This window comes from Notolepis coatsorum (genome assembly GCF_963971535.1).
Source record: "Notolepis coatsorum genome assembly, chromosome: 19".
NCBI classification, from domain to species: Eukaryota; Metazoa; Chordata; class Actinopteri; order Aulopiformes; family Paralepididae; genus Notolepis; species Notolepis coatsorum.
The window spans coordinates 25496763-25522540 of NC_140183.1; the positions used below are offsets into that span (position 1 = coordinate 25496763).

The 25778-nt window shown below is 42.0% G+C and overlaps 1 protein-coding gene across 1 annotated transcript in view; it reads left to right on the top strand.

Annotated features, from left to right (window-relative positions):
- Positions 1-25778, top strand: part of znf236 (zinc finger protein 236) — a gene marked incomplete at its 5' end in the record, with an annotated part of 86345 nt that overhangs the window by 51010 nt on the left and 9557 nt on the right. The window contains 2 exons of the mRNA XM_084336582.1: positions 5724-5853; positions 13650-13823. Of these exons, the coding sequence (XP_084192708.1) occupies positions 5724-5853; positions 13650-13823 (304 nt within the window). The remainder of the gene's footprint in view (positions 1-5723; positions 5854-13649; positions 13824-25778) is intronic.

Below are 25778 nucleotides of genomic sequence, written 5' to 3' on the forward strand. Positions count from 1 at the left end.
AATTGTACTTACAGTAGATTTGTGAATCACTTTAATCTATGTTCATTTGATTACATCTGCTCCCATCTTGTATTGACAATGAATTTTGCAGCAGAACAAAAAATTTTAATGTGTATATACAGTATATATACACCAAGTGTGATGGTGCTTTGTCTTCGCTGTACAAGTCAACCTCTGCCTAGAGAGAGAGATGAGAGAGAGAGAGAGAGAGAGAGAGAGAGAGAGAGAGAGAGAGAGAGAGAGAGAGAGAGAGAGGAGAGAGAGAGAGAGAGAGAGAGGGGGAGGGGGAGAGAGAGAGAGAGAGAGGTTTAGTCTTCTCTGGATACATCAACCTCCACCTGGAGAATAACAGAGAGAGAGAGTTCAAGTTCAAGTTCTTTAATAGTTGTCATACAGAAGTACAGAATACTTTCATACAAAATGCTTCTTACTGTTACGCTCCAGAGACTGTGCTAGACAAGATAGTATCAAATAACATAATAACATAATATAGCATGAATTTAGAAGAAGAAAATGAGGTCACAGTTGTTCGGTATAGACATATGTACAATGTTCTGAGTTGCCATATAATATACAATACACAATACTATGCAGTGTACTAATGTACAGTACTATCTAGTGCAAAGCAGAAATGGGATGAGGTACAATTTTAGGTACAATTTACAGTAAGGTGTACGAGTTGTAGTGCAATCCTTCATCCATAAATATAAAGTGTGGGGCGTGGGTGCTACAGTGTGTTTGTTTAAAGTGGGTGTGTGCTATAAAGTGTGTGTAGTGGGGTGCTACAGTGTGTTTGTTTTAAAGTGAGTGTGTGCGTGTGGATGTGTGTGCTATGTGTGTTTGGTGGTTGTTGTTGTGTAGTGTTCATTCATTGTTCGTTTAGCAGCCTGATGGCCTGGGGATAGAAGCTACTTCTGAGTCTTTCTGTGCTCGCCTTGAGACTCCTGTATCGCTTGCCTGACGGCAGCAGTTCAAAGAGGCAGTTGTTCGGGTGGCTCGAGTCCTTAATAATTCTCTTAGCCTTCCCCTTGCAACGCTTGTAGTAAATGTTCTGGAGGGTGGGGAGCCCTCTGGTTGTTACACTGGTTTAGTACGCCCTCTTCATTGTTTATGGACACAGGTTATCATCTGAAGAGACTTTTTAGACTCACTCACTCACTCACTCACTGTTCTACACCTAAACATTGTGCAGAACATACCAACGTGAGTGTGAGTGTGTGTGTGTGTGTGTGTGTGTGCCCCTCTACATGAGTGAGTGAGCAGATGGAGAGGAAGTCAGATGCCTTTGAATCATTTGAAGAATCTGACATGAGAGCGAGCAGCCCGCTGAGCCCCTTCAGCAGCACGGCACGTTCTGTGTGTGTGTGTGTGTGTGTGTGTGTGTGTGTGTGTGTGTGTGTGTGTGTGTGTGTGTGTGTGTGTGTGTGTGTGTGTGTGTGTGTGTGTGTGTGTGTGTGTGTGTGTGTGTGTGTGTGGTGTGTGTGTGTGTGTGTGTGTGTGTGTGTGTGTGTGTGTGTGTGTGTGTGTGTGTGTGTGTGTGTGTGTGTGTGTGTGTGTGTGTGTGTGTGTGTGTGTGTGTGTGTGTGTGTGTGTGTGTGTGTGTGTGTGAGCAGCAGGCTGAGCCCTTCTGCAGCGCGGCACGTTCTGGTTCTGGCCCGGTGCTGCTGCTTGACGTCCTGCTTGTGTTCTGTTTGCTGAAGCGTCCTTCTTTCAATCAGGGGATTGAAAACGCTCCGCTTGAATCCCATCTGGAACCGTTTTAAAGCTCATTCAGTGCTAATAGAAAGCTCTAACGCTGTCTCTGTTATCCCTACACTCTCACACAGTGACACACTCACACACACACACACACACACACGCACACACACACACACACACTCACACACACTCACACACACACACACACACACACACACACACACACACACACACACACACACACACACACACACTCACACACACATGCATGCACACACACACACACACACACACACACACACACACACACACACACACACACACTCACACACCCCGTGGAACACAGAATTGAGTACAAGGTGTCCCTCCTCACTCACCAGTGCGTACACGGTGGTGCCCCTAGCCTATCTCAAGGAACTCCTCACCCCCCAGTCCTCCTCACGTTCCCTCCGCTCCGGCACAGCCTACCTCCTCAAGAGCCCCCAGGACTAAGCTGCACTCCATGGGCGATTGCGCCTTCTGCTCCTTTGGAATGCTCTCCCCATCCACCTCAAGCACCACAATCCGTCGAGGTTTTTAAAAGGGGCCTAAAAACATTTCTTTTTAACAAGGCTTTTGCCTGAATTTTCTTTTACTTTTATTTTTTACTTCTATTCATTTTACTATTATTTTTATTTTATTTTACTCTTAGGTTCTTCCATTTCACTGGTTGTTAGTCTTTTTAATTGTTTTATTCATTTTAAATTGTTTTATTCATTTAACTTTTGTCTTTATCTCCTGTAGCACTCTGAGATTCTCACGAATGTAGAGCGCGGTACAAATTGAATCCATCATCATCATCATCATCATCATCACACACTCACACACTCACACACTCACACACACACACACACACACACACACACACACACACACACACACACACACACATACACACACACGCACACAAACACATGCGCGCGGGCACACACACACGCACGCACACACAGACATACACACTCACACACACAACACACACACACACACACACACACACACACAAATACACACACATACACACTCCCTAGGTAGGCAGTGTTCCTGGCTCCAGAAAGCACAACTCATTTATTTATTAAAGCTAATTCATTGTTTAATGTCCCACCTGTGACATCACAAAGAGCAATATTTCTCCAAGGAGATTAATACAAGTATACAGTATATCAAAAGATGATGTCACCTTTAACTAGGGATGCTCGATATTGGCTTTTTTACCTATACCGATATTGTCCAACTCTTAATTTCCGATACCGATATCAACCGATACCGATATATGCAGGGTTTCCCCCCCCCAAAAAATTTAATAATTTCAGGTAATTAACATTACATATCTCTTGTTGTGGAATTGACACAACATTATGCATACTTTTGACAATAAATAAAATCAGAATTTGTTCTTACTTGCTTGCCTGGGTAAATAAAGGTTATAGAAATGTTAAAATAATAATATTTTCTTTTTTCTTTTTGAAAACCGATACCGATATTTTACGATATCACATTTTAATGCCGATATCGGCCGATAATATCGGTAGGCCCGATAATATCGGACCATCCCTACCTTTAACCTTTTAATATTATAAGATGTGTTATAGATAACAACTTAACAGTGTGTGTTATACTATATTATAGTATATAACTATAAGTGAATATAGTTAACTTAACCCTTTCTCTGCCACGCTTATGTACATCCTTATAACCATCCTCTGCCAGCTCTATTTGTCTATGGAGAAGTTCCCCTTCTTTGCAGGGCTATAACTTTTTAAATTGTATTGCTAAATTGACATTACTATGGCCCATTCAACGTCAATTATCTATCGTTTAGGATGTAGCAACGTTCTACTTTTCATTCACATATTCATACTAAAATACGGTCTAAAGTATAAATATGTTTTTATCGTTTTCTGCAGCATTCTCCAGAACGTGATTTATAGCCCTAAATGCATTATATTGATGATTGTATACAGTTTGATAGCGATCGGCGCCAGATAAAAAATTTCAAATGTACGTGCTTCTAGAAGTTACTACTTATCATCTGATGTTGACCGGATGGGGGGGGGGGGGGGTCGTTTATAATTCCGTGGCCAACGTTAGATGATTCATGTAGTGTGGGTGATATGATCATCAGAGCAGTTTGTATCGAACATGGTAATAATAAACGCTGAAACTTACCCCAGTCTCCTCGGGCCGTTGGGCGATGAGCATGGAGCAAAAAGATTGCTATTATGGGATGTTGAAATATGCGATCCATTTCCAGGTTGTATAATAGTATATTACGTCCAAATCATGTTGTTTATCGAGTTATTGGCAACGGATCGCTATCCATTGTGTCGAGCTCGAGTCCCGCGAGCGATGGCGAGTGGCCGGACCGAATATGGATGAGCACCAGTTTCCGTTTCCGGTTTGCTGTTTGGGCGATCCGCCACCCAGATGGCGCTCTTGAACCGTTGGAGAGTTGAGAGGAGGAGATCAACAGGGGATCTCAAGACTCCGGCGGGTGAAATATGATTGCCATCACAGATTTTTGAAATATTGATCTCAATGACGTGTTACGGGCGTCATTGGCAGATTACGCATGGCGGGGAATGACGTGTTACGCCGTCCTTTGGCGATTAAAGGGTTAAGATACTGTTAAATTGTTAAACAGTAACACATAAAAGTAATAGTATACATTAACGTTTCTGCCTTTTTTATTTGTTTATTTATTTATGGCCGCCATTTGATTGACACACTACTTGACCTATTATATGCTTCCAATCTCGGGTTATAAGACCAAACAGCCAACGAGCGTCAGTTTAGAAAAAGTTACCACCTCTGGTTTCGCCTCTCAATGACCGGACAAATCACCACTGACCCTGAAAATGATTGACCGTTTGTGTAGCCAATGAAATTCTGAAAAGAATGACATCTTACTTGAGTTGGTTTTCTGAGACCGAGAAGCGGTAAACGCGTACTGTACAAGAATGATTGTGGCCTATCTCATCGGAGTGCAAATTAATCTATCTAATTAGATCTGTGATCTAATCTGTTGTTGATCTGTTGTTGTGTGAGAAGGGGGTGAGAACGGGTGGGGGTGGTGTATGTGACAAGAGATTAGTGGGGGAGGGGGAGAGGGGACTGAGGTAGTGTTCTCATAAATTTTTGGAAAAAACGCCTAAACATACCATTACATAAAGATGTGTAAAACACAAATTCTTTGTGACACACACACACACACATACACATGCACACCCACGAGAAAACACACTGGCAGACTATAATGTGGAGGAAGATTCATTCAGGCAATAAAAATGTTGTGATCTTTTGATAAATTGTCAGTAGTATTAGTATCTGTCTGAGTAACTGTCCAAAAGAAATTCCCTGTCCCCTATAGATTACATTTTGTGTGAGGATGGATGGGATGGAGGGAGAGAAGAGGGGGGGTTGGTCAGTGGGGACATATGAAAGAACAACGGGGGAATAGTGTGGGTGTGTTGTCCATTTGTAACTGTATCACGACGCTTTTCAATCTCTGCCTATTTCACTTTTTAAAACGAGTCGGCTTCCTCTGCTTCCTCCATCCACCCAGAGACTGACGGCCACATCCACCCAGCCCCTGCCAGATAGTGTGGATCTTCCTCTCTCCCATTAATAAACACTGAGATAAAATACCAAAGAGCGTTATAGGTAGAATCTGTACAGCGAGCCATGTTGGGCTTTTTGATGCAATCCACATTGCTGTGTGTGTGTGTGTGCATGTGTGTGCGAAAGTGAGTTTGTCTGTGTCCATCTATCCATGTGTTCTGAACCTTTCTCTCTTTTCTCTCTCCCTCCCTTCCCTCTCTCTCTCTCTCTTTCTCTCTCTCCATCTCTATCTCTCCCCCTCTCTCCCCCCCCCCCCCCTCTCTCTCTCTCTCTCTCTCTCTCTCTCTCTCTCTCTCTCTCTCTCTCTCTCTCTCTCTCTCTCTCTCTCTCTCTCTCTCTCTCTCTCTCTCTCTTCTCTCTCTCTCTAGGAGCATGAGAGAGTCCACCAGCCCGGCCCCTCGCTGAGCTCCCAGAAGCCCCGTGTCTTCAGCTGCTCCTCCTGTGTCAAGGCCTTCGCCAAGCGCAGCCAGCTGGAGAGACACAACCGCACACACACAGGTAACACACACACCTAATAGTGACACACACACACACACACACACACACACACACACACACACACACACACACGCACACACATACACAGGTAAGAGCAGCACAGAATGCTGAGATAAGAAAAGGAATTTCAGTGATTGGCCGACTTGCCTTGAGCCTTCGCTCTCGGGTGGAGGAGATAGCAAAGCGGTCATGTGGAACTATAATGCTCAAACCCCCAGAACCAGGGCAGATAAATAACCTACATGGAGGTGGACATCGCTCTTAACACTTTCAGTGCCAGCCATGCGGTGCCCCGGAACCCCGTTGCGTGCCAACGCCCACTTCAATGATAAACTATATCTTAAATTATGTGTCTAATATGGCCGTCGCTTATCAATGACTTGTTTGCAGTCAACTTGTCGAAACGGATTGTTTTTTAATCGGCTCATTTCCGTTTTATACCATTTTGAAAAACGCTTGTTTTATGAAAGTTCCAGAAGAAAATAAAGATTCTGTGATAAACGCCCTTTACTGGAATACACTGGAATACACAAAAAATGTTGTCATTTTTCTGCCTATTTATGAATCGTTTTCAAATAAACGCTAGATTATCGATTATCGTGTACTTATGCATGCTATAGAAGCGGGCTGAAAAATCGATTATCCATTTCCTGATCAGCACACACACACACACAACACACACACACATAGGGCACACGTTGATATATCTGTGAAAAAAGCTCTGATTATCCCAAGACTGGTAAAATAGATTCCTTACCTCAGATCAGATGTTCTCCAAAAAGATTATTCCAATTCCTGATCGCCATTCCAAATATCGATTGCGTTTATTGATCCAACGCTGGGTACTGGAAACACACATTATACGCTGTTCTGGTGGTCGGCAATGACTTCGATCGTCTCGGGTTACTTGTCTGACAAGTAAAATGTGGAAGCAGACATTTTTTTTCTCCATGCGTTTCATTCAATCCAATCCAAAGGGGTGCAGTACCATCCGGAGAGACGATAGGGGCGGTATTTTCCCAATGGAGCTCAGAGAGAGTTCCAGTGGTAACGTGAGGCTAGATTGATGAAATATGAATGGAAATCGATAATAAAAAAAAAAACTAGATTTGAACTAGCACTGAACGGTTGGCATGAACTAATGAGAAATATCATCGTTGGCACTCAAAGTGTTAACAGTGTATGTTTAGGAAGTTCAGTAGCTAGGTGGCGTCTCAGCGTCAACACACTACTGTGGTTCTTACAACAGGCTCTGCATTGTTAAGTATTTTAGTTCATTTAAAACTGTTTATGCAAAACAGCCCACAAATTTCATATTTAGGCAATTTATCATTCTATCATCATTCTATAATTTTTTAACATAATAGACTTTAGAAACAAAATCTTGAACATGAGCCAATTTACATTTGTAGATGAGACATTTGCTTTTTAGCGCACATTATGGTCAGCCTACATATTAGTAAAAAGAGATTTTTAGAAAATGTAATAAAACAGGCAAAACATTTACTGTTAGAAACCTTTTTTTCTGATTCTTCAATGTCCCACAGTTAAAGGTGGGGGGGGGATTCAATTTCAGCCATAAAATACATCATGAAACTTAGTTTAGGTAAACATTTAAATAAAGAGAGAGAGAAAGCACAGTACAGTTTAAAAGTACAATATGAGGAGGTAGAAATATATATTTATATATATATTATATTATTTATATGCCAATATTAAATCTATTCGATGCTTTGAAGGCACAACAATTACATTGCCAATGAATATTAGGTTAGAAAACACTTCCTTTAACATCTTAACAGGCGCACACATTTAGCATAAAACGCCTGTCGATTGCATACCCAAAGTAATTTGCGATTTATTATACTTCATACTTTAGCACATGCATGAGTCTGGTTTCTTTTGAAAGGTAACATTCTGAAGTTTCTTACACAATAAAGATAAATCACTTTGAGTGCTAATGTAATAGAGAAAAAGAGGTTTGAACACACTGAAATAAAATATTTGCTCCTTACTTTTGGGTTGACTTGTTGCCAGATGCCTTTGGGTTCCAACTGAGAGGTAGGAGCTGGAAAACATAACGGTCCCGTAGCCTGACGTCTTATAGTCATACAGTCATACAGGTCCAAAGTTTATAAAAATCCCACGGAAAATGTGTGTTTTACAAAGGTTTTTGTAATGCGTGTACCGCAATAATTCAGCGTGATTTTCCAAAATGGCCGTCGGGCTGTTATTCATTCAGACACATGAGTCAAAACAAAGAACTTGTTGGTCTTCTTCTGCCCCCCCCCTTCTACTTGCAATCAGTGCTCGTCTGGGATCGCTTTCAGAGCAGATGCTCCTTGGCTACAACGGTGGTCAATCATTTTTGCCATCAGTGGTGACTGGTCAGTTCAGGACTGTTTACAACCGGACGTGATCACTCGTCCAAACGGCTTGTCAAATTACGCCCGCTGGATATTTCGTCTTGTAAACCGAGACACGGATTTGGTCGAGTGAGGTGGCGTTCGAACAGCAATAAATCGATCGTTCGAACGGTATAATATATTCGGTGAGAAATGCAGCCCCAAGCCGTCAGACGCTTGCAAAGTGCTGTGACAAAAAGAAAAGCTTTCCAAAATCCATTTCCTCATCCACCGCTGTTCATTCTGAAGTCTGATTCACTTCCCTGATTCACTAGCCAACCTAGTTCCTATACTCGGCACCCCCCCCCCCCCCCCCCCCCCCCCGTGGGATATCGTTGAAAGCGTACACTCGTTGGCTACAAAGCTGATCAATAATTTTTGCCATCAGCGGATGATTGGCAGTTCTGGAGCGTCTGGAGTCCGGGGTGGTCATCTGACACGCAGCGCGTAAAAAGACGCTCGCCTGACATATCGTCATGTAACTCGAGAACCGAGGCACGGATTTGGTTGAGTGAGGTGGCCTTCGAACGGCTATAAACCATATAATATATCTTTCAAACGGTATAATATATGTTCTGAGAGAAATGCAGCCCCGAGCTGCTAGATGCTCGCAAAGTGCTGTGACTTGCATGAGTTCCGCGCACGGGCACGTCGGCCCGACGCCGGTACCCCACCTGTTAAGAGGCTAAGCTAATGTTAATTTGTTAAATTGATTATTGTACAATCATTTTTCAAAAATTCATAAATAAACCACATCCACTTCCGGTCTTCTATCCGAATACAGATACAGATCATGTTGTTGGTTGAACAGATACAGATAATGATGTCTCTGCACACCCCTATTAGTAAAGGGTTAGGATCTGCTTCACAGATTAGAAAGAACTTGCGTCGGCTTCTGGGAATGTACACAAGTTAAAAACCTTAAATGAAACTGAAGGGTTTCGTTCTGGTGTTTATTAGTTGGAAGTGTTTCATTCTGGTGTTTATAAAGTGCTGTCTCCCTCCCTGGCTTTTACGGCCGGCCACTAGACAAGGTGCTTGGAGTTTTATCGTTTTATTTCTATCTGTTTCAGCTCAAAGGGTAGTGTTTCAAGAGTCCATATAGTACAATCAATAAAAATTTACACGTATAGGCAGATAGACACAGAGAGACAGATAGGTAGACAGAGAGACAGAAAGAGAGACAGATAGGTAGACAGAGAGACAGAAAAAGAGACAGATAGGTAGACAGAGAGACAGAAAGAGAGACAGATTGGTAGACATAGAGACAGAAAGAGAGACAGATAGGTAGACAGAGAGACAGAAAGAGAGACAGATAGGTAGACAGAGAGACAGAAAGAGAGACAGATAGGTAGACAGACAGAGAGACAGATAGATACGGATAGGTAGACAGAGAGACAGAAAGAGAGACAGAGAGGTAGACAGGAAGAGGTGACGAGAAAGAAAGAAAGATGGACACCAGGAAAGAAAGAAGGGAGAATCCAGTGGGCAGGATCAGGCTTGGTGAAGGACGCAGTGTGGTGAAGAGGAAGCGAAAGTGGGAGGAAAAAAAGAAGAGACTGGTGTGGGTGTGAAAAGTAGTGATTTAACACAACATTAACAAGTTAAAAACATCCCAATGCCAGGAGGAAACCACTCTGGTTTAGTGTTCCCTAGGGCTGGGAGAAAGACGCCTGTGTGACTGTGGACAGTTAGTTTGGGTTCGTTTTATGGCCCCCCCCCCGTCCCCCCCCCTGTCAAACAAGACCGTGAGAGCGTGACCTCACTGCGTATAGAGAGAGAGGAGAGTGGAGAGTGGAAAGTTGTTGAGAGTCTTGGTAATGTTGGCTTTTGGGAGCATTGTTTTATTAAGTAACGGAATGTTTGCTGTAGAAAAATAAAAAGTGTTTTTTTTTTACTTGGAGAGGCAGAGAGAGAGATGTTGTCGCTATTTATAGGCTACTTTCACTATGTACAGCTAAGCATGGTAAAATATTAGACTGCTGCTTAACTCATTCTCTGCCACAGTGGCCGCGCATCTTGCGGTCGGTAGGCCGGCTTTTCGTTACTGTTTTTGTGATAATTCATGATCTTTGCGGAGCTATTTGTATATTCTATAATCTATATTATAGCTATGGGGAAAATGGTATGGCTAATTTGTAGTCCAACATGTAAAAAGGCGTTCGTTTCTACACACTGTAGTTTGTAGTTTATTACACGCTGAACTTCGCCCATTTCCGAAAGAATCCAGTCTTTTTCCATAGATCGCGAGATAGGACGCTTTATGTGCAATAAGCCTGAATCGTTCTGGTTGAACCCACAAATACTCCCAAATCAAAGATATATAACATGTACATATGTACCTTCACAAAACCATCAAGGGGGGGGGGGGGGGGCGGGGGCAGTCTTACCCCGAAAATCCGATTGTTAGAAAAAGCCTAGTTTATGACCGGTACAGCAAGCCACTGCGATCGTTACATAAACATGTTCCACGTTCGGTAAAACAGACATAGGGGGTTCTTACCTTAGCCAGAAGCTAATCCAAAAAGAATAATTCCAATGATCCCATCGGCGATCGTGATTACAAGTTTATATGTAATTACACATTGTTTACTGGACACTAGGTTTTGAGGCGAGCGGATCTGCTTTTGCGATTGCTTTGGGAGAGCTCCTCCCACACAGAGCCAGTCTCGAGCCTTGATGCATTCAATGACAATAATTCTGCCTTCCTATCAGAGTTCAAATGGTAGACGATACTGCCATCTGGTGATATTCGATCGGAAAAAATATCAAACGATATAATAACGTATATATGCGTGATTGGCGTTCAACGCATGGCGAGCAAACACATATATATATACATGGTTGGCGGTAAGTTAATGGCTCAACGATCGCTGTCAAACTCTCCTCTTTTCCCTCCATGATGATGGGACTGTTCACCTCATTAACTCACAGTGTAGATTAACTCTGTAAAACGGCATTGATATTAGGGATTGGCATAACAAAATTCGATATTGTGCTGGAATTGGACAGGTTAACCATGCGTGTGGTCAAATCTTCATGGTTGTTACAAAAACATGGCTAATGAAATACAATTTAGGTTAGGAGTTCAGTAGAGGACTTTCTCTGGCAAGGAGAATGGGTCAAGCACCCTCGACTTGCTGGTTAAAGGGGGAGGGATGACCAGGTAAGGGGAGAGAACAAGGAGGATACAGGGCGTGGGGGTGAACAAAATGCTTTGAACTTAAGGGAACTTCCACAATGGTCACTGGGAACTATTCGACTACTAATCAATGATTGCGAAGAAAGCATTCATTTAGAAAATTACATCTTTGATGCTTGACATGTCGGAGCTTCCACATTAACCTATGATTTTGTTTTGACTTAATAGCGAACGTGAGATACTCAACCAAGCGAGCTAGCTGGCTGCTGTCATTGCATACTGTATGTCGGACCATGCTAACATTATTTCCAAGAACAAAAGCAAACGTACAACACTTACAATGTAACATCTCCGTCCTCTCTTTATTCATCTTTCTTTTCTCTTCTCCCAGCTGTTAACAGACAGTTATGCTACCAGGCTAGCGAGCTGTACCCAGCATGTTTTTCAGTGGTGTAACAGTTAATAGGGTCCCCTCTCAATAAACTACACAGTGTAGGTGCTGGTAAAAAAACTAGTGAAAATATGTATTTTTAAGACAAAACAACAGTTAGATTTAAAAAAAATCTTTTACAACTATTTAAAAAATATATGCCCGTCCCTAATTATTACCAGCTCTGGGTTTATAGCAATAAAGGCTGAAGTTAACCAATTTGCTTCGCAAGCTAATGTGTCTGTTGCTAGCCAATGTTAGGTTGGACTGGAGATGACTATCTTCATCCTCTATCGGATTTTCATCAACAGAAACGAGTTGTTAGCTGATGATGCTAATGATGCACTAGCTAACGTCTGATACCAACGTTAACTGAATGTACTTGACTGAATATCCAAGCAGGTTGGGCATCTAGCTGCAATAACAAAACAGTGCATCAGAAGAAGTACCATATAACTCTTGTTTTTATCTAAAGATGGTAAGTTATAGTGCTGTGTCCATTCATAGTTAAAGACAGTAGAGGTTGTGTACTTTATTATCTAAAGATGGTGAGTTAGAGTGTTGTGTTCATTCATAGTATAGTTAAAGACAGTAGAGGTTGAGTACTTTATTACCTAAAGTTACCTAAAGATGGTGAGTTAGTCTTGTGTTCACTCATAGTGATTTGGGTGATTTGGATTCACTTAACAACTGCAAATACATAGGCTGTCCAAAACGTGAGTAGACAAGCATGCATGCTACTGTAGGTACATACTGCTGCTACACTGAAAGACATGCATACCACTGTACATACAGTACTCCTACCATTGGAACTTAGGAACTTAGGAACCTTAGGAACTTCTACTCATGTACAATAGAGACCATCCTGACCGGCAACATCACCTCCTGGTTTGGGAATAGCACTGCACAAGACCGTAGCAGACTACAAAGAGTGACACGTTCAGCCGAACGCACAATTGGAGGGGGGCTTCCCACCCTCCAGAACATTTACAACAAGCGGTGCAAGGGGAAGGCTAAGAGAATTATTAAGGACTCGAGCCACCCGAACAACTGCCTCTTTGAACTGCTGCGGTCAGGCAAGCGATACCGGAGTCTTAAGGCGAGCACAGAAAGACTCAGAAGAAGCTTCTATCCCCAGGCCATCAGGCTGCTAAACGAACAATAATCACTATGCAACAACCATCAAATGCACACAGCACACACACCCACACGCACACACTCACTCAAACAAACAACACACTGCAGCACCCACTCTCCACACTTTAGATCACACAAACACACTTACACTTTATATTTATTGATAAAGGATTTGCACTACAACTCGTACACCTACTGTGAATTGTACCTAAATTGCACCTCGTCCCATTTCTCCATTTCTGCCTTGCACTATATAGTATTGTATATTAGTACACTGCACAGTATTGTATATTGTATGGTAACTACGTCTATTCTGCATCGAACATTGTACATATGTCTAAACTGAACACTGACCTCATTTTTTTTACTTCTAATTTTACTATGTTATTTTATTTCATACTTATCTTGTCTTGCACAGTCTCTGGAGCGCAACAGTAAGACGCATTTTGTATAAAAGTATTCTGTACTTCTGTATGACAACTATTAAAGAAACTTGAAACTTGATTGTCCTTGACCAAGGCACTGGTATTAGAACTGGAGTTGGTCACTGCAGCTGCCCACTGCTCCCAAATAGTTAGGAGGGGTTAAATGCAGAGCATACATTCCCGGTATGTGTAAATGTACTTGATAAATAAAGACCTTCCTTCCTTCTTTCCTGTGTGTCCACGTCGTCTTGTTCCAGGGGAGCGGCCATTCAAGTGCCAACAGTGTGACAAGGCCTTCAATCAGAAGAGCGCTCTGCACGTCCACCTGGTCAAACACACTGGAAAGAAGCCCTTCAAGTGTGATGTGTGCAGCATCCGCTTCACGCAGAAGAGCAACATGAAGCATCATATGAAGAGGTCACATGGATACGGTGAGCTGCATTCATTAACGTGGTGGCATCGAAGCGATAAATCGCCATATCCGGCTGGCAACCAATGTGTGAAGAGGCTAAGATGCCATGTTTATCATACTGTGTGCCACTGTACATTTCCTACTCGATGCTATTATTTTTGTCAACCAAGTTATTATTTATGTTATGGTCTACATTGCAACATATTAACTAAAATATTTTAACAAACTAAAAAGCAGCAGCACTATTGCACAACTGATTCATGTATGCTATGTATTTCTTCCTTTAGGGGAGTAGGACATTTGTTTCACAGTTTTAGCATGATGTTTTATAGATGGCTATAGGTTAAACACGGCAGATGGAGTATCGGCAGATACTCAAGGCTGTGATATCGGTATCGAACATGAAAGAGTGGTATCGTGCCATCCCTAGTCTCTACACCAGTACGTCACAGCCTGCTAAACACCTCTGTCTCTACGCCTGTACGTCACTGTCTGATAAACACCTCTGTCTCTACGCCTGTACGTCACTGTCTGATAAACACCTCTGTCTCTACGCCTGTATGTCACTGTCTGATAAACACCTCTGTCTCTACGCCTGTACGTCACTGTCTGCTAAACACCTGTGTCTCTACGCCTGTACATCACAGCCTGCTAAACACCTGTACGTCACTGTCTGCTAAACACCTCTGTCTCTACGCCTGTACGTCACAGCCTGATAAACACCTCCGTCTCTACACCTGTACGTCACAGCCTGCTAAACACCTCTGTCTCTACACCTGTACATCACAGCCTGCTAAACACCTCTGTCTCTACACCTGTACGTCACAGCCTGCTAAACACCTCTGTCTCTACACCTGTACGTCACAGCCTGCTAAACGCCTAGATTATCGGTATTATATGTGTCCTCATGCACGAACAGAACCGGGGGCTGAAAAGTCGCTTCTCCGTGCCTTGGTCAGCGCCAACCGCACGCGCACACACACATGCGTGATCGTTACGAAAGAAACATCGGATTAACCCAAGATTGGTAACATAGAGCCCTTACCTCACATCTGATGTAATGCAAAAAGATTAATCCAATTCCTGATCGCCATTCCAAATATTGATCGCGTTTATTGATCCAACGTTTCTCCACCAAAACGCATAATCCATGCTGCTCCCAGTCTCCCCAGTCCATGTGTTATAACGATACTGCATGCCCGAGAAGGAAAACCTGGACCGGACTTCTTAGATCAGCATACAGCCCAAGGGGGAGGGATTCCAATGATGTGCAATACCGGCCAGAAGGCGTTAGGCGGCTGTATTGGCCTTTTGCGAGCTCAGACCCATTCCCAATGATAACATCAGGCTGGATGGATGAAAAATGAATGGATATAGCGAATAAAAGAAATAACAATTAAAACCCGACTTTTCTCGTGATTGGCGCCCAGCGCATGGCGAGTTAACCCGACTTTTCTCATGAATGGCACCCAATGAGTTAAGAGGAGACGAACGCCCGCCATGAGCAAACTGTCAAAAACATTTATTTTTTAAAGATACAGGTGTGTTCGTAGAAGCGTCCTAGATGTGATCCCATCATTACTCTTCCACAGCTAGAGGCAAGAAACAAGGAGGGGTGTAGCAGCATCATAGTGGTGAACGTAAACAAAGTCATGGGACCAGCGGGACCATCTGGTAGCAGTTGATAATCAAGTGTCAGGGTGGCAGGAGATGGTTTTGAACCACTAGAATTAAAGAATCAGAATCAGAAAGGTCTTTATTGCCAAGTTGTGGAGGAATTTGTTTTGGTCGTTTTTGGTGCGACATTAGCAGACAGACATTAACTAACAGACAGATAATGCAATAAAGAGGTGGAGTCAAATAAAATTAAATATGAACTAAGTTAAGCGCAATAGAATAGAATATAATTATGAAATAAAATATAGGCCAGGGCTGTACAACTGTAAATAAAGAGGTTGAATCAAATTAAATGGGATATAAACTAAATTAAATATAGCACAATAGAATATAGTACAATTATAAGTAAAAGATTAAATAGGAATAGGTCAGGGCTGTACAACTGGGCAAGATGTGGTCAAGTATATACACTAATTAGAATGAAATAACAATACAGTGGGAAGGGATAATTAGCAGGGCTGTGCAATTGGGCAGTTATGTGCAAAGAGTATGAATCAGCGAAGTATGAACAGGTATGTTTTTTTTTATTTTTATAAAAAAAAAAATTACATACATAGAACAAGACATCACAATACAGTAGACTTACGGTAATAATAGAGACACTAACAACAATAGCACTAACAATAATAACAACAGAAATGACAGTAAGAATAATAAAGACATAATATAAACTATAAAAATACATTATCAGACATGACAAAAGACAAACAACAAAGACATGGCTCAAATATTCACATGTTGTACGATGTATATACAGCAAAAGTGGCGGTTAGGGAGTCGGCTCCTGGCCAATGATAGCACCCAGTGTACTGATACAGACTGTATGTGTGGAGTGTGTACGTTTGTTTTGTATATGTGTGTTTTATATGTGTGCGTTTAGTATGCATGTGTGTTTTATGTGTGCATGTTTTGTGTGTGTGTGTGTGTGTGTGTGTGTGTGTGTGTGTGTGTGTGTGTGTGTGTGTGTGTGTGTGTGTGTGTGTGTGTGTGTGTGTGTGTGTGTGTGTGTGTGTGTGTGTGTGTGTGTGTGTGTGTGTGTGTGTGTGTGTGTGTGTGTGTGTGTGTGTGTGTGTGTGTGTGTGTGTGTGTGTGTGTGCGCGCGCCCGCGCGAACAGGCATGTACTTTTAAATACATCATGATACCTTCTGCAACGACACAAAGCACCTACATACAAGACATTAGTGATCTCTAGGGAGGCTAAGAGTAATGGGGAAACCCGCCGAGTACAGTGGCGGATAGCGCAGGTCCAATATGAGATAGATATGGGTCCCATATTTCATAAAAAGTGTCAAACTTGGAGTGCAGCATACATGTGATGTATTCACAAGGAATACAGTCCATAATAATGTTGTGCCATGATCTCTTTGATGGGACCTCATCCTTGATCCAGAATAACATAATGTTTTTCCTAGCAGCAAATGTCAACAGATTGAACAGTCTCCTATGTTTGAAGTTGGCAATATGAATATCTGGGAGGTGTTGTATATTCACAACATGAATATCCATTAATTACAGCACAGTAGTGAGGTTGTTAACTAGAGGAAGGGAAAGATCACAGTGTGATAGAAAACATGGTCCTCATCTGAGCTCCCAAATTTAGCCAGTAGAGAATAAGTGTGTACAGCCAGACAACCAAAAGCTATGGTCCAAATATTCATTTAATTGCAGCGTGGGCCGAGTGGAATAATGCATTGGTTACATACAGGACACTTCAAACACAATACATGATTGGTACAAAAGGATTTGATGCAGGTAAATCATAATAGCCCTCGTTGGCTTTTTACATCAAAAGACAGTATTGTACATACATTTTAGTCATGTTATGTTAATGAAATAAGACCATAGTTTTCTCTGTCACCACATGATAAACCTGGGCCTAAGATAGGCATCTTATCACATTATTCCATATACAGTTTACTCACATAGGGACAAAGTAGAAACCATGGTCGGTGGTGGGTGATGGAGGACGCAGACTCAGACCCCCTGTGTAACGGTGTGTGGCGGGTGTCCTGAGCTGGCCTGGCCTCTCTATTCTTACTGTTCCATACTTATAGATTTCATGACCTCACTTTTCTTAACCTAGTTCCACCAATCACCAGTATCTAAACACAGGCAGTCCTCATTTGGTGTCTCCTGGTCGTATGTGTCTGTAACAGCCATGGGTAGCCCCCTCCTTTTTGGCCAGAGGGGGGGTTGGACTGTGGCCTCCTTTGAATGAATCACTCATGTTAACATTCCTTCTATTTGGTTCTTCTGTAAGTTACTTTTCTAATAGGTTACTATACTCTTGTTTTATTATTCCAACATTGTTTTTCATTTCTAAACTAATATAATGCAATTATGTTTCCTGTGACCTCTAATCTTGGTTAGACAACTGTCTTTACTGCTGTAGTCACCGTTTTTCTGTGGTGTGTGACTGAGTAAACAATGTCGTCATGAGAGGTGTCGCCTGGTGGTGTTCAACTGATGAGGTCTGGTGACTTCTGCCTTAATAGTGTTTGTGTTGATATAATATTAACCCAATATAGTCAGTGCGTCTTAGGTTAATACTATTCAATTCACCAGAGCCATCCCAAAAAACCCCATCTACCAAACTGGCACTTTGTAATCTATTATTGCAACCACATTCTTACAGAGGCATTTCCGCTGTTTGGTCCATTCTTGCTGTGCTCAACTGTCACATGTCTAGGTGTTCGGTTTCCTGGGGGGGTTTGGAATGGCTGCTTGTTCCATCACTCTGAGAGTCTCTGTGTGATGAACTATTTACCATCACTACAGATACTTTCAGTTTTCTGGGTTAATCTAACATTTTTGATTATGAAATCATGAAATTATGAAGTCAAGGTTACCACAGCTCCTCCCTTTGACATTTTACTAATGTCATATTACAATTATCTTGACTTAATTTCTATACATACTAGCCATCCAATTTAACATAATAACAAAAATCATAAAAATTTAAATCTTTCTCAATTTTTCTTCTCAATTTTTTCCATTCTTCTTTGGTCCATCTTCAATTTTTGCCTTCTTGTCTTCTTCTTTTCTTAGTTCCCGCATTTCCCCTGACTATGGCCCCTCCCGGGAGTCCTGGTGACCCATTCATCCAGATCCCTTTTTAACTTATCCTGCCTTAAATGAAACAGTGTTTACCACTGTCTCATCAGGTCTCGTTCTTCTGGGCACGTTGAATATGCTAAAAACAATTAAAACAATTTAATCTAAACATTTATACATTTAAAGTCTAATCAATCACAATTTTTTTTAAATTACAGTATCCGTTTACATGATCTGAGGGGAGACAAGATCCATTAGTATCACAATATTTTCATTTTACATTCATTCTCTGAAATAATCTCTTCTTTCTGCTAATTTTTTCTTTAAGATAGTACAATCACGTCTGCACATTTAATTAATTGCTTCCCACCTATCCTCCCCCCTTTTATGACACACAACGGTCATAAACCTGTCACTTCTTGTTCCCTCAGCTCAGTTTTGGCAGAGGAAAGCCGAATTTCAACGAAAATTTTCTCTTACCCATTCTCCTCACCCTGGCCATATCCTCACTTATGTGAATACATCTATATCTGACCCTGCGTTGTGTAATTTATCCGCCCTTTGCCTGCGCATTTTACCAAATCAATGTGCACAAGACAAAGCCCATCAGTACCTCTCGTCCCTGTCCCCGCAGTCCAACCACAACTCCCCAGAGAACCTTGTTTACACACTGTCAGCCCAGTCTTCAGACTGGCCCCGCCCCCCCCAGGCCAGGTCATCCCAGGTCCAGCCATTGATTACCTCATGACAACCCGTCGTCAGATGATTATAGCATGGAAGTTCCTCCAAACCACATCTGTTCAGTTTTTACAACCTGGCCCCACCCGCATGGGGTTCGTACAGGCAGGGGTCTCTGTGTACAAGAATTCTCTCACCAACTTTGGACTGCAGAGTAACAGGGAAAAATGAAATCCTACGTCACCGCTTCTAATGAAATGTATTCATGTCTCTCCCAGCGTTGCTCTGCCTTTCCCCTCCCTTTTCTGAGCTGTTGAAGACACAAGCACAGAGCAAATCTTTTTACACAATATGTCAACTCAATAAGGGAAGCCATCAATTCCATATGCAAACCGTGGTGGCACTACTTAACTGTCATTGATTTGATCCAATGCATCTCCTCTCCCGGCAGTCCTCTCCCCAGATCATTAACAAAAAACATTTGGGAAGAAAAAGAGAAAAAAATCAAACAATTAACCCAATATTCAAACATAACACATCCTCCGACCACATGCCTTGCAATTTCTACATGTGAGACTATCAACCACATGCCTTGCAATTTTTACATAAAAAATCACCATTCATACCTAAAACAGCAAATCAATGAAATAAAATAACAAACAGGTCTTCCAAAACCATCCATCTACCTTCATCATCAATTCTCACACACACCCTCAATTGGAACAGCATCCTGTCCCTGAGACTCGACACCTCTTAAGTCAGCACAATCACCCCTACTGGTTCCTATTCAAACACCTTTCAGTCCACACAACTACAGACCAAAACACTTAGAAAATAAATTTAAAAATGTACATTCACGCTTACTCATACATACAAAAATCAAATTTAAATTAATATGACATAAAATAAACACTTTCATCCAATTCCTCATTGTCACAACCCATTCAATCCTGAACATCAGAGTTCTTAGAAAAGAAATAAAATCCCAAGCCAATCAACCCTCACAATTCAACATCATCCACACATCCTGAGCACAGGCTGTTACCTAAACCAAAACAAACTCTCATACTCTCATTTAAATGACATGAACTGAAATTAAAAAAATGACATCGCTCACTCCTTCACTCCTGCACCAAAATCCCTTTTATACATACTCAATAATCTCTCAATCACACAAAATAACCAACATTCTCTCTCATTCTCAGCCACACAGATCATTTCAACCTCATCCTTCATGCTATAAACATATACTTCCACCACTCTCGTTAATCATTTCACATTCTTGACAAACAAAGGTTAGTTTGCTTCTCCCTCTTAACTTTTCTGCTCTCAACCTTTGGCTAATCCAGTACACTCTTTCTCACCATACAGTCCTCACTGTTTCTCCTACTCCTCACATCAGGCTACACTCATTATCAGGCTAATACCATCTCGTCTCTATCCCTGCACTCAAAAAGGTCTAGCAGAACCTCTTCTTCAACCTGGACACCCCAGCCTGCTAGAACCGGTTATCTCCAGGTTATTCCTTCAATCAAACAGGCCGCCCTAATCAAATGTAAATAACCTCATCTGATTTGGCTCCTATTCAACAGTCTCCTACCCTCTTCTTAAATTAGCCGCTTCCTGTCTCAACCTCTCCCCCGTCGTAAAAATAACTGTCATCACTTTACAACTGTCTTCTGCATCTTCACCTCTGTGACCTCTCTCCTGTTCCTAACTACCTAGCTCCATTCCGTCTCCCTGTTTGCAGCTGTACAACTGCACACTCCTATCTTCACCTCTGTGACCTCTCTCCTGTTGCGTCCAGTCTCACTCCCTGCTTGGCCCCCCTCGGGCCGTTTACTGCTTAGTAAAGATAGCCTGGGTCACCCTTTATGAGTTCCCGTGATCTAAAATAAATCTCTTTACCCCATGACCCCCCTGAAATTCAACAAAAGGTTAGTCATTACACACACAAATCATTTATAATAACTGCTAAAACACAATCTTACATCAAAACAGCTATCAATATAGATATAACATTCTAACAGCATTTCAACTTAACATCAATGTATATCCTATACAAGCATTTTCATTTTATCAAGCTATATTCTAAACTCCAGTCAAACACAACATCATTATTCTAAGCTCACAATTGTACATGTCACACAGATTAAAACAATTACTTTTTTAACACAACATCATCTAAGTAATAAAATTACAACCTATCTACCCCCCTCGGTAAGGGCACACCCTTGTGTAAAACAACCTTGCTTCCCCCACAGACTTAATGTATATATTTTGTTCCCACTTTTAAATGATACATTTACCCAGAGTAGTTAAATTGTGTGTCTAACTTGGTCACAGGCAAACGAAATCATTCCCTTAATATAGACTCACTGCAATGTTTTGCAGTATAAACCCCAAATTGATTTCCTCCCCTAACGACTATCTCCCATAATCTACAACATCACACATGTACACACTTGTTTTGTGCAGTGCACACAGTATTTCCCTTCTCAATAAATAGCCACTGATAAGGTTAGTTTTGTGAAATTTTAACCTATTACCGGCAACGTCCATCAACTCATCATACATGTACATGTAAGCATCACTCATTTCATAAAAACATTTTAGTGGTTAGTTCTCCTTCTTCCTCCTACCATACACACGTGACAAACCGATCCTACTGCATTTTACTGCTAGAACATTTTTCCCATTTCAATTATTTCTCCCAAACTACCGTTTATCTGTGTATTATGTATGCAATAAAAGTTATGATGTATTTAAAACGGGTGAACAATTCCATGTTTTCCACTGTATTATTTTTAATCTATTACTCTCATTCCCCCCTGGTTAAAAATATACCCCTATGTATCAAAGACAACAACACAACCTACTACACTCCGACAACGTCCACAACCTATCCTCAACTTCCTCCCTTAAACCAACCACTGATAAGTCACCCATCTCTACCCCGCGTACACAAATACAATGCACAATATACAAATATAACCATAATACATAATATAGAACATCCTCTCACCCGTTATTCCTGTCCCCTGAGCGAATTACGAATTACGAATGCATTGATCCACGTTGTATCGCGCATGCGCAGTAGCGTCACCATAACGTTGCAACGACAACTAAAATCTGCCACGACATTCATAAAAATGGCACGACATCCTACCGCGTCCAATACTACTCCCAAAACACCATTTCTCATACTCTAATCATCCCATATGTCGCCCGCAAACTCACAAAACCGCCGCATGCAAGCTAATAGCCTAGCCAGCTCCACGCGAGGTTCCATGCGATCCCGGAAGCCCCAAGTTATGCCACGTTCAAGATCCGTACATCCATTCACTCCGCCCAGTACCAACCTAACAATAAACAACTTACACATGTCTAAATACCCACTTTAAAAGAACAAACTATTGTAAAAGAATTTAAAAACATTCTCATATACCAACGCCGTTACACAGATCAACATTAATCATTTCTCCTACCCGTCTCTCCGCCTGGTCGCACGCGCCGTGAACGCTACACACTCTCCATTCAACACCATGACGTCATCCTCATGCGACTTCTTTCATTCACCATGACTAACCATGACGTCATCATCCTGCGACTTCTGTCATTCACGTTACTCTTGTACACAATTTCTATCGCATCATATACAACCACTAAAACGACCCCAATCACTGCAACGAACGCATCGACTCGCCTTCTAACAACAATTTCTCTCACAGCGTTTCGCAAATGTCTTCACAACGGCGCTCTAACATCTCTAGAATACCGCATCTTCTCCGCCAAGCTAAACTAGTTAGCCTCAACCTCCCAATACGATTCGCTCCAGATTAGTATTGATCCGATTCACGTCACAACGTAGCAACCTTCGTCAAGCTTGCTACTGATCACATACAATTTACACAAATACACAAATACAAACAAACCGAGACATCGATTACATGGCGCAACGCTATTAACCCTGGATTCTTGTGTAAGCCGACTTCTCATCTAAAAATTGATCACTGAACATACACTACACTACATTCTCTGTTCTCTTCGTGGAACCGGGCTACCCCCGTACTACCCCGGTTCTCTTATTCTACTCTACACTCCGTTCTCTGTTCTCTTCGTGGAACCGGGCTACCCCCGTACTACCCCGGTTTTTCTCTTTAAACTCTCTATTCTCTTTTCTCTTCGTGGAACCCGGCTACCCCTGTACTACCACGGTTTTCTCAGTACCCTACACTTCGTCCTCTGTTCTCTTTTTCTCTTCGCGGAACCAGGCTACCCCCGTACTTCACCACGGAACTTTTATTCTACTCTTTAAGATCTGACTACGTTTCTTTACCCTTCTTATGAACCACTACGTCACGCACAGTCCCACTTCCCGCTATCTGTGACTAATCTCCGTTCTACTGCTCCTACGCCGGTCCCCTCAAACATTACTAATAACTCTTCGTCGGCTGCCGCTCTTATATAATCAAAAAAATTCGCAAGTTTCTTCCTCCTGCTCACAACGACATTGCACAAACACGCTGCTCGCATTCACTGTAATACAACTTAAAATAAGCAGGTTCAGTTTTGGACATCCTAATCTAACATCACCACCAGTCCTGTAAGCAAACAATACACATATCCACCCTGGGCCCTACTGTGGCTATACACGACCATCAATATCCCTATTCACCCCATGTCTCTCTCATCCTCCAGACAGCCCTCACTCTGTACTGTAAATTTCCACCTTCCCGGTTCTTTTTCTGCATGCTCATCATGTGAACAAATCAGAACGGGTCTTAAAAACGGCACTAACTGTTGTATATTCACAACATGAATATCCATTAATTACAGCACAGTAGTGAGGTTGTTAACTAGAGGAAGGGAAAGATCACAGTGTGATAGAAAACATGGTCCTCATCTGAGCTCCCAAATTTAGCCAGTAGAGAATAAGTTGTATACAGCCAGACAACCGGTAGCTATGGTCCAATATTCATTTAATTGCAGCGTGGGCCGAGTGGAATAATGCATTGGTTACATACAGGACACTTCAAGCATAATACATGAGTTGTACAAAAGGATTTGATGAGGTTAAATCACAATAGCCCTCGTTGGCTTTTCACATCAAAGACAGTATTGTACATAAATATTAGTCATGTTATGTTAATGAAATAAGACCATAGTACTCTCTGTCACCACATGATGAAACCTGGGCCTAAGATAGGCATTTTATCACATTATTCCATATACAGTTTCTACTCACATAGGGACAAAGTAGACCATGGTCTTGGTGATGGTGGAGGACGCAGACTCAGACCCCCTGGTAACGGTGTGTGGCGGGTGTCCTGAGCTGGCCTGGCCTCTCTATTCTTACTGTTCCATACTTATAGATTTCATGACCTCACTTTTCTTAACCTAGTTCCACCAATCACCAGTATCTAAACACAGGCAGTCCTCATTTGGTGTCTCCTGGTCGTATGTGTCTGTAACAGCCATGGGTAGCCCCCTCCTTTTTGGCCAGAGGGGGGGTTGGACTGTGGCCTCCTTTGAATGAATCACTCATGTTAACATTCCTTCTATTTGGTTCTTCTGTAAGTTACTTTTCTAATAGGTTACTATACTCTTGTTTTATTATTCCAACATTGTTTTTCATTTCTAAACTAATATAATGCAATTATGTTTCCTGTGACCTCTAATCTTGGTTAGACAACTGTCTTTACTGCTGTAGTCACCGTTTTTCTGTGGTGTGTGACTGAGTAAACAATGTCGTCATGAGAGGTGTCGCCTGGTGGTGTTCAACTGATGAGGTCTGGTGACTTCTGCCTTAATAGTGTTTGTGTTGATATAATATTAACCCAATATAGTCAGTGCGTCTTAGGTTAATACTATTCAATTCACCAGAGCCATCCCAAAAAACCCCATCTACCAAACTGGCACTTTGTAATCTATTATTGCAACCACATTCTTACAGAGGCATTTCCGCTGTTTGGTCCATTCTTGCTGTGCTCAACTGTCACATGTCTAGGTGTTCGGTTTCCTGGGGGGGTTTGGAATGGCTGCTTGTTCCATCACTCTGAGAGTCTCTGTGTGATGAACTATTTACCATCACTACAGATACTTTCAGTTTTCTGGGTTAATCTAACATTTTTGATTATGAAATCATGAAATTATGAAGTCAAGGTTACCACAGAGGCCTAGTAAGAGGCACAGGGGATCCAGTTCGATGGGGGTCTGGAATATATCAGATAGTTCCTCTACGATGTCGAACCAATATCTCTGGAGCTTTACACAGGACCAAAAGCAGTGGAGGCGCACTTTTCAGGGCATTTACCCTTTTTAAGGAGAAGGCAAATATTGGCCTCCCGTAGGGACTGGGGTAGTATTCCAACCTCTGAGGAGTGATTAAGCATTGCCAACAGGGGATCCAAGAGAATATGACCGAATTCCTTATAGAATTTGCATCCGAAACCACCCGGAGCCTTACCAGATGGCATACCCTTAAGGGCGCACAGAGCTTCTTCCTTCGTAATTGGCGCGTTAAGGAGCTAGTTCTGAGCTTTTGATACCTTAGGGAGGTGC